Source organism: Lycium barbarum, chromosome 9, assembly GCF_019175385.1.
Source record: "Lycium barbarum isolate Lr01 chromosome 9, ASM1917538v2, whole genome shotgun sequence".
Lineage (NCBI taxonomy): Eukaryota > Viridiplantae > Streptophyta > Magnoliopsida > Solanales > Solanaceae > Lycium > Lycium barbarum.
The window spans coordinates 13,777,090-13,786,661 of record NC_083345.1 but is presented as its reverse complement, the minus strand read 5'-3'; the positions used below and the strand labels follow the sequence as shown (position 1 = coordinate 13,786,661).

General features: G+C 36.1%; 1 protein-coding gene across 3 annotated transcripts; it reads left to right on the top strand.

The window, feature by feature from the left end:
* The first annotated feature begins 283 nt into the window (after positions 1–283).
* LOC132610010 (protein tesmin/TSO1-like CXC 3) lies at positions 284–8,305 on the top strand. 3 transcript variants are annotated; one of them, XM_060324257.1, is made up of 10 exons: positions 284–743; positions 3,531–3,682; positions 3,771–4,491; positions 5,561–6,054; positions 6,144–6,215; positions 6,831–7,011; positions 7,107–7,202; positions 7,286–7,352; positions 7,540–7,684; positions 7,763–8,305. In XM_060324257.1, exons 1-10 carry the CDS (start codon positions 579–581, stop codon positions 8,115–8,117), a joined length of 2,448 nt encoding a protein of 815 aa, XP_060180240.1. In that variant the 5' UTR covers positions 284–578; the 3' UTR covers positions 8,118–8,305. The 3 variants fall into 3 exon arrangements, with proteins under 3 accessions (XP_060180240.1, XP_060180239.1, XP_060180241.1); XM_060324256.1 differs by having other exon boundaries at positions 7,525–7,684; XM_060324258.1 differs by lacking the exon at positions 284–743 and adding an exon at positions 1,967–3,192 and having other exon boundaries at positions 7,525–7,684.
* The last annotated feature ends 1,267 nt before the right edge of the window (positions 8,306–9,572 follow it).

Below are 9,572 nucleotides of genomic sequence, written 5' to 3'. Positions count from 1 at the left end.
TATAACGACAACAACATAGTAATTTCGCTACAATCCCAAAATAAGTCCTCACTTACGCACTTAAGTTAGTGAGTAAGACTAAGGTCTGGATACACTCTACCCTCTTCAGACCCCACTTGTAAAATTACACTGACTATATTATTATTGTTGAATCCTCACTTAATTAAATTCATATACTACCTCCTACCGGAAGGAAAAAAAAAGAAAAGAAAAGTGGGAGTTTTATGAGTAAGTATGTGACTGAGGTAAAAAGTAAAGGGGGAGATTTGGTCAAACTATTTCCAGTGTACGTTACTTTTTGGTCTATTTTCCCTCCTACCCTTTATATTTGTTTTTTGTTCCACCAAAGATTGATTCATTCATAGCTGTGTGGTGTCAACAACTTCTCTTTGTGCGTTCTGAGGTTGTGGGGGCAGGCAGATAGATAGATGTCACCATTCTTTTATCAACACGAGAAAATCCCACCTTTCTTTATCACCATTCCCGCTCCTTATTCAATTTAATTATATACACATATACTTCAAGCTTATCTCAGAGAGGGAAACTCTGTGTGTGTGAGAGAGAAATCCATACATAAGATGTCTACTAAAGAAAGAAAAGAAGAAGAAGAAGAAGAGAGTAGGGAAAATGTAGAACAAAAAAAGAGTGAAGTAGAAGTAGAAGGTAGAAAGTGTGTTGTGGTGGTAATGGATACTCCTGAGAGAAACAAGAACCAGATCGCAACCCCCATTTCCAAATTTGAGGTTTTTTTTACTCTTTTCATTTCACCAAACTTTCAATCTTATGAATTTGATTAATTGACTTGAGGCTGATTTGCTTCCTCCATCAGCCTAATGTTTGATTTTTTTTTTTTTTTGGATACCTTGGTATGGTTGTCTTGTTGGTTTTGTTTATAGATGTCTGATTTATTTTACTAAAGTTCGAATCTTTTGCTAATTTTTTTAAATTTCTTTTTGGGGGGGGAAGGGGTTTTTGGGCTAATTGACCTGAGGGTTTTTGGTTGTTAGTTACTGATTTGGTTCCTCCAAGAATCTAATGTTTGATTATTTCTTAGTTCTAGTTCTTGATTTTCTGGAAACCTTGGTATTGTAGGTTTTGATTTTCTTGTAGGTTTTGTTTACTGATGTCTGATTTGTTTTATTTTGGCTACTTTGAGGATCTTTTTTTTTTTTTTTTTTTTTCATAAATGGGGTATAATTACTGATTTGATTTCACCAAGAGACTAAAGATAAAATCTATTGAATTTCTTTTTGGGAATTTTGGGCTAATTGACTTGAAGGTTTACTGATTTGGTTCCTCCAAGAGTCTAATGTCTGAATGTGTTTGCTAATTCTTGATTTGCTGGAAACCTTTGTATGGTTGTGTTGTGTGTTTTGTTTATAGATGTCTGATTTGTTTTATTTTTGTTACTTTGAGGTTTTTGCTAATTTTTTATTTTCTTTTTTGGGGAAGGGGGATTTTGGCTAATTGACTTGAGGGTTTTGGTTTTTAGTTACTGATTTGGTTCCTCCAACAGCCTAACTTTTTTTTTTTTGGGGCTAATTCTTGATATTTTGGAAACATTGGCATCTTTCTCTTGTGGGTTTTGTTTAGTGATGTCTGATTTGTTTTGTTTTGGTTACTTTAAGGTTGTTTTTGAGAAATGGTGTATAATTACTAATTTGATTTCACCAAGACCCTAAACTTGCAATCTTTTGCTAAGTTTTTGAATTTCTTTTTGGGGGGAAGGGGGATTTTGGCTAATTGACTTGAGGGTTTTGGTTGTTACTGGTTTGGTTCCTCCAACAGCCTAATGTTTGATTTTTTTGGAAACATTGGTGTTGTTGTTTTGTGGGTTTTGCTTATTGATGGCTGATTTGTTTTATTATTGTTACCTTGACATTAGGATCTTTTGATAATGTTTGAATTTTTTTGGGGTGATTTTGACTAATTGACTTGAGGGTTTTGGTTGTTTGTTACTGATTTGGTTCCTCCAACAGCCTAATGTTTGTTTTTTTGTTGCTTAATTTTTGAATTTCTTTTTAGGGGGAAGGGGGATTTTTGGTTAATTGACTTGAGGGTTTTGGTTGTTACTGATTTAGTTCCTCCAAGAAACTAATGTTTGATTTTTTTTTGTTGCTAATTCTTGATATTTTGGGAACATTGATATCTTTGTATTGTGGATTTTGTTTGTTGATGTCTGATTTGTTTTATTTTGGTTGCTTTGAGTTTTGTTGTTGTTTTTTTGAGAAATGGGGGCTGTTCATCTTGCAAACTAGTTTGCTATTCATGTTTTTTCTTCCCTCTTTCATTTTTTGAGAAACGCTGCTTCTGGAAAGGCTTTTATTTTTGAGGGTTAGTTTAAATTTTTAGGCACCAAAGCTTGCTGAAGATAAAACTTTTGGGAAATGGGAATCCTGCTTCTGTTAATCCATTTATATTAGAGTGGTTTCTAATTAGTGGAAATGACACTTTTTTTTTTGGAGAATTGGGTTGATTTAGTGGAATACGTTGTTTTCTTTTTTTCCTCCTTTCTTCTTTGTTTTTGATGTGTTTCTAGTGGTGATTTTGTTCATTGCCTTTATTTGACCACTGTTAAATTTCAATGAAATTGATTTTCAGTGTTATTGGTAACATAGCTGACCTTATCCTTGATTTGTTAGATTTGCTATCTTCCCGGTGTCTAGAATGCTTCAAGACTTGGTTATGTTGCTGAAATTGTCTCTCTTATCATTTTCTGGGTTTGCATGTTTTGCTAGTTTCTTTATTTGGATGCTTTCTGTTTTGGTGTTAGTTCTTGTGTTAATAAAACTTTTCCCGTTTTGGTGTTAGTTCTTGTGTTAATAAAACTTAGTCCTTATCTATTTTCTATTCTTTAATTTTTCCTTTATCGCATGATTAGCCTTCCCAATATTCAATTAACTGTTGGGATATTTTGCCTAGTTTTTCAAATGTGAGATTTATTTGATCTTGCGTCGCAAGATTCTCTTGTTGAGATTCTTTCATCTGTGCCTTATAGTGTGATAGTTCTCCTTCCTTTGTATCTGGAAAACTTGTGATGGTTTACCTAGGCTGTCTGTCTAATTCCCAATTGAATCTTGTCACATTTTCATCTTGCTTGGATTGGAATTCAATTGAGCTATGGTGGATGCATTCCTTCAAGAAGGTTAATTAGCAAAAAAATGAAATATGCGTACACTAATTAACTTCCAGGTACTGTTGGATAATTTGCACGTGTCTTCTCTAATTAACTGATGAAGCAGATAAGCTGCTATATATATGATTAAGAAAGTGCAGGAACGAACCAAGTTCATTTCCTTCTCTGCACATTACTTGGTCTGTTATCTTTGACATTAGCTTGAGATCTTTTTGCTCTTTTTGCGTTAGGGTCAATTAACGTAAATAACATATTTTTTCTGAAAGGGCTTAGCTTGTTGCGTCGTTGAAATTCTGAAATCCGCATGTTCAGGAAATTATTACTATCATTTAGTTTGTTCTCTTGTATTCTTGTTCTCTTGCAATCTGAAGGTCTTCTTTTTCTCTCTATGCAGGAATCCCCTTTTTCTAATTTCCTTAACAAGCTTTCGCCCATCAAACCAGTTAAGTCCGCACACTTCCCTCAGACGCTCAATACCCTTAGTTTTGCATCTATACCGTCCGTGTTCACCTCACCCCATGTCAGGGAATCTAGATTTTTAAGAAGGTAATCAATCTTTATTCTCTCTCATTAGTTTTATTGAATGTCAATCAGGCTATTTTTTTTTTTTGGTTAATTTTGTTGTTTTTGCCAGGCACCTGCTCTCAGATCCATCAAAACCAGAGTTTGCTTCTGATGACAGTGTTAAAGATGATACCGCTGAAGGTAACTTAGATGCTGTAAATAACTCAAATGAGTCCAAGGAAAGTTTTGGTTCTGAGAGTTCTGTGGTTGAAGCACTGGCTTCACCATCCCATGAATGCTCAAAGCTTGCAGTTGAGCTTGCCAGAAGTCTAAATTATGAGTGCAGCAACGACAGTCCCAGTACTTTGCCTACTGGGGGCATTAGAGGGAAGAGTTTGTCTGAGTTTGCAGGCAGTTCTGTGACATATGTCCCTTTGGTACAAGACAAGTCTGGAAAAGGTTTGCTTAGATGTGAGGTGAATATGGAGGGGACAAATGAAAATGATCCAAATACAGAACCTTCAGAATGTGATTGGGAGAATATGATTTGTGATGCTACAGATCTACTCATCTTTGACTCACCTGGTAACCCTGAGGCTTTCACGAAAGCAACAGGTCCTAATTTTAGGTCCTTTGGATTTATCTCAAATGAAATGCAGAATATGCAAGATTTTAGTCAGGTTAGTACCAGTGAATGTGGTGGAGATGGAGGTGAAACAGAAAAGCCATCTACTCAACCTGGGGATGAAACTCAAGTCGAGGAACATACCGAGATCCAAAATATGAAACCTGATTCATCCCTAACCAATGATGGCATGGGTGTGGGTCAAAGTGGAAAAACTGAAAATGAGGTGAGCAATTGCATTCTGCATACTAGTTTTTTAATGCCGGTGCTTTTATTGTAATTGTTTGAGATAGCCACTACGTGTTGTGGCTGTTTTTTCCATTTTTCCTTTTCTTTATTCGTCTCTTCCTATGTTATGGGTTGTGTTCAGCTATTTTGACTGCAAGTTTACTTTGGAAAAGTCATTTTTACACGTTTTCTGCTATCTATGTATACATATTCAGTAGCATATGTACCTTTTTGTGCTATAACATCTATGTTATACATTCTTCATTGGCATCTTGTTGACTTTGACAAAGCACATTGGTTTTTCTGTTGAGCCGATCATAGAAGGCACTGAGGGTTTTAGCTTTCAAAGGACTGGCCCCTGGACATTTGATATAATGTCATAGCTACTGGGTTTTCTGGTATTATTGTGATCCTATCGCCTCGCTCGTGGAAATTATTTGAATCAGATTTTGCTCTTAAAGGAAGATTTTCAGACACTACCTTGTTTCTGACATTATATCAAAATAACCATTGTGCATTTTGTAAGTTTAAACTGATTTTACGAATCTTTGCTTGTCTGGAACCTTGACTTGGTCACAGTTTGAAGCATTTGCTGGTTCCTGAGTAATATGAGATGCAATATATTTCAGCTTTGCATTAGAAGACGGGGAAAGTAGTTAAACACAGAGCATGTTTGTTTAGTGGTCTATTAGCTGATCTTAAAGTCATTTATTTGTCTGTTCTAGCTTTTATATGTACCAGCTGTACTAGAGCCTGTTTGGATGGGCTTAAAAAAAGCCAAAAAAAAAAAAAAAGTTGGGGTAGCCCAACTTATTCTTTTTAGCTTATAAGCTGCCTTTTTTAAGCTAAGCCAAACGGGCCAACTTATTTTTTTGGGCTTATTTTAAGAACAAAATGGCTTATAAGCTGGCCAGCCAAACACTCAAAAAAGCTAAAAACAGCTTATAAGCTGTTTTCAGCTACTTATAAGCTAAGCCAAACGGGCTCCTAGTTGCGAGCGTATTTTGCATCGACTTTCCAGTTCTTTATTTTTGTGATCTTGATCTCTTATCGGTTTTCTAATTCAGATGGTCTCTACTCTATACCGTGGAATGAGAAGACGTTGTCTAGTTTTTGAGATGGTGGGACCTCGAAGAAAGCATTTAGATGAGGGTTCTGGTTCTTCTGCTGTGCAAGAAACTGATGGAAACCTTGCCTGCAATGAGAAGCATCTTGTACCGTCTAAAACTGTAAATGAATCTTCGCGATGCATTTTACCTGGAATTGGCTTGCATTTAAATGCCCTTGCAGCATCTTCAAAAGATGGCAAAGTTGTCAAGCATGAAGCTAACAATGCTTCTGGGAAACAGCTTTTAATTGCATCCGGCTCAGCTGTCAGTCTTCATCCTTTAGTTACTGGTCAAGAACCACTGAATAAATCTCTGCCTGAAACCCCTAGAGAAGGACAAATTGTTCCTTTTGTTCCTTTAGAGAATAGTGTACCTCTTATGGAGGATGTTTGCCAGGCACCTGGATATGTAAATAATGAAGAGCTTAATCAGACTAGTCCAAAGAAAAAGAGGCATGTTCATCCTTTTCCCTTATGATCATATTTTGTTCTTGTAATCTCTTTTCGCTCTACCATTATCTGATTACAAATTGCTTCCACAGGCGTCGATTGGAACCTGGAGAAGGTGAATCCTGCAAGCGCTGTAACTGTAAGAAATCAAAATGCTTGAAACTGTAAGTTATTATTCTCCTTTTATGTGCTATCTTTAGTCCGTACTCAATTTAAATTCCTTGGGTTGCTTATTGAGTATTTAAATGAGCTGCCAGTTGTTTAATTAAATGCCATTTTTCTTTTTAAATTATATTTGTCGTTAACTACGGGATTGTTTGGTTAATGAAAATTGTTGAGTTATAAATACATAAGTTGTAATACGATGACTAATAATCCCCATATTAGTTAGTGCATATGCATGATCTGAAGTTGTAAAACGGGTTCTTACCATGTAGCAAATTTCTTGTGCATATTGAATCTTTATTCAGTTTTTTGTGGATGGACTCGATATAACTGACGGTAGCTCTTTATTGGATGCTTTTCGTATGTCTCTGAATTTGAGATGACCATAAATGCTTCAAAACTTTCTTGGACACGTGGTTACTGCCCCCACCATTTGTTGTAACCCAAAAGGTATTTTGGAATAATTGAAGTGGAAAATTGTGATCTGCATGATTAGAGCTTATAGAAGATATAGACCCCCTCTATCGGCCTAGCATTTTTTATCATGTTCCTATAGTGACAATATGCTTACTCCATCTACAAATTTAAAATTTCTATTTCACTTGTCAATGCAGTTACTGTGAATGTTTTGCTGCTGGGGTCTACTGTGTGGAGCCATGTGCATGTCAAGACTGCTTCAACAAGCCTATTCATGAAGATACTGTCCTTGCAACTCGCAAACAGATCGAATCACGAAACCCTCTTGCTTTTGCTCCTAAAGTGATTAGGAGCAACGACTCTCTTTCTGAAACAGGGGTGAGTAAACAATTCATGGTTTTCATTCTGTATTTCTTTGTTATTTCAAAGTGACAGATAAGTCATATAACACAAGTAATTTAATTGCATTGCAGGATGATTCCAGCAAGACTCCTGCCTCAGCTCGTCACAAGAGAGGATGCAACTGCAAGAAATCTGGCTGTCTGAAGAAATATTGTGAATGCTATCAGGTCTTTATTTCTACATTTTCAGGTTGCATTGATTTTCTTTTGTTTTATACATCAGCTGATAGTAATTGTTTTTGTTCTTGAAGGGTGGGGTTGGATGCTCCATTAATTGCAGATGTGAAGGATGCAAGAACGCATTTGGCAGGAAGGATGGTAAGTCTAGTTAGCTACTCCTAATACTGGCTCGTTTTAGTTTAAAACCTTTCTAAGACGTTCCCCGCTACCTAAACTGAATGAGTTTAACGTTGGTTCATATCATCTTTTTAGTTTCATTCAGTTGCTGTGACCTATAAATGTAGTTTGAAAATCTACTATTCTGATTCAGGTTCTATTTTCATAGGCACAGATGGGGATGCCGAGGAAGAGGAAACAGATGCATTTGAAAAGAGTGTTGTGGATAGAACTTCTCATAAAAACCTAGTACAGAGTGATGTAGAGCAGAATCCAGATTCCGTTCCGCCTGCTACACCTTTAGCGTTTAGAAGGTATATCGATCATTTAACTTTTCAAGCGAAGTTCCTTCTTATGCTTTTCACATCCTGATGATTTTTTTTGCCTTTTAGACCACCAATGCAGCTCCCATTCTCATTGAAGAACAAACCGCCTCGATCATCATTTCTATCCATCGGATCCTCATCCGGTATATTTGCTGGCCAAGGGGTTGGAAGGCCAAATTTCTTTCAACCTCAACCTAAGTTCGAGAAGCCATTTGAGTCTATTAAAGAAAATGAAATGCCTCAGATACTCCAAGAGACTACCTCTCCAATTAGTGGCATTAAGACATCTTCTCCCAACAGGAAGAGAGTTTCTCCTCCTCATGCTCATTGTGACTTTGCAAATTCGCCCGGTCGACGAAGCAGCCGAAAGTTGATACTGCAATCCATCCCTTCATTTCCTTCCCTCACTCCCAATCCTTGAAGATCATCATCTAAACCAGTAGGTGAACTTGGAAGGAAATTTTTTAATATCTTTATTATTGTAGTTATTAGTTTTAGTTTAGTTCACCTCCATGGACCTTTTGAGGCCGCCCTTGTTGCTTGTATAATAGCCTTGTTTCTTAATAACCTTGTTTTGTCCTTAATAATGAATTAAAATCTGTTAGTGTACTTATTGTGTCATGTTCTTTAGTTTAATACTTGATCTTATGAAGAAAAAATTGATATAAAGTATTAGGAAGAGTGATTTTGCATGATGTACATAGGAGTGTGTGTTTATTATAGAAGTTGGGCCTCCAAACAAGATATTACTAATTGGGCTAGTCCACTACATATCCTAAGCTCCCTGGTCAAATGAGAAATCATACTTATGGGCCTAACAGACAGATGCCTAGCTTGTTCATGTCATTTCTCTTTACAAAAATACAAGTGCACACCTTTTCTTTTTTACTTTTTCAAATCTTAATATTCCCCAATCATTTGCTTTCTTCAGGTAATTCTGTTCACATCTAGGTGTGGTGGGCATAATTATTGCTTTTGCAGTTCCCATCTTTTGACCCCCTGTAATTCTCATCTCTCATCTAAACCATCTTTAAGATTTGGATTTAAGATTAGATTTAACTTATATGCTATATATATTTATTTTTTAGATGATTTAACAGTGTAATTTTTTTATATCGTCAATGTATAAAAGTAAAGAACTCTCGAGAATAGTCATTTTTAACAGTATAAAATATATATGTGAGCCATATGATCACTTTAATTTTATCTTTGTTTCTCTACAGTATGCTAACAAGTAGCAGCATATGGATAAAGAGAATAGTCATTTTTAACTTTGTATGAAGAAAGCACAACACAATTATTGTACCATTGCATTCACAAGCTCTTTTCAGACTCTTTTGGCTTAGGTGGGGGTCTATAGCTGGCAATATATCACAATACAACAAAAACACCATTTGGATCTCATCTTATTCAACTATGCCCCATTTGCATTACTTTTTTCCCCTCTGCCCTATAATTGTGTTTATACACATTTCTTTCAAAGAGGTTGGTAGGAAGATGTTATGTCTTATTGAGTGATGTTTTTTTGTATAAAGTTAGATTTATGAGATACACAAATTGCCTCCCTATATGCCTATATCATATGCTTTTTCACACCATATAATATACACTTCTTGGCCCCTCATCCAACCTCCCCCCATCCCTCCCACCCAAAACAACCTTAACCCCACAAAGAAAAAATGGGGAAGAGGAAAATTCTCATAAGAAAAGATTACCGTCCAATGTGGGTAATAGAGTGAGGGGGTGGAGTGGGGGTATGGCACTAGTATGAGATATAGACTATATAGTATAGTGTCGGTCAATCCAGCTAGTATTTTATTGGAAGAAGGGAAAGAATTGGTGGGGAGCAACCATCAGATATTACTTTGAAGAAAAG

Excerpts from the sequence above, each read along its gene's own strand:
- LOC132610010 (XM_060324256.1), top strand. The coding sequence starts at position 579 with ATGTCTACTAAAGAAAGAAAAGAAGAAGAAGAAGAAGAGAGTAGGGAA. Across the intron at positions 744-3,530 it reads CCCCCATTTCCAAATTTGAG|GAATCCCCTTTTTCTAATTT; the intron begins GTTTTTTTTACT and ends CTCTCTATGCAG. Across the intron at positions 7,012-7,106 it reads ACTCTCTTTCTGAAACAGGG|GATGATTCCAGCAAGACTCC; the intron begins GTGAGTAAACAA and ends ATTGCATTGCAG.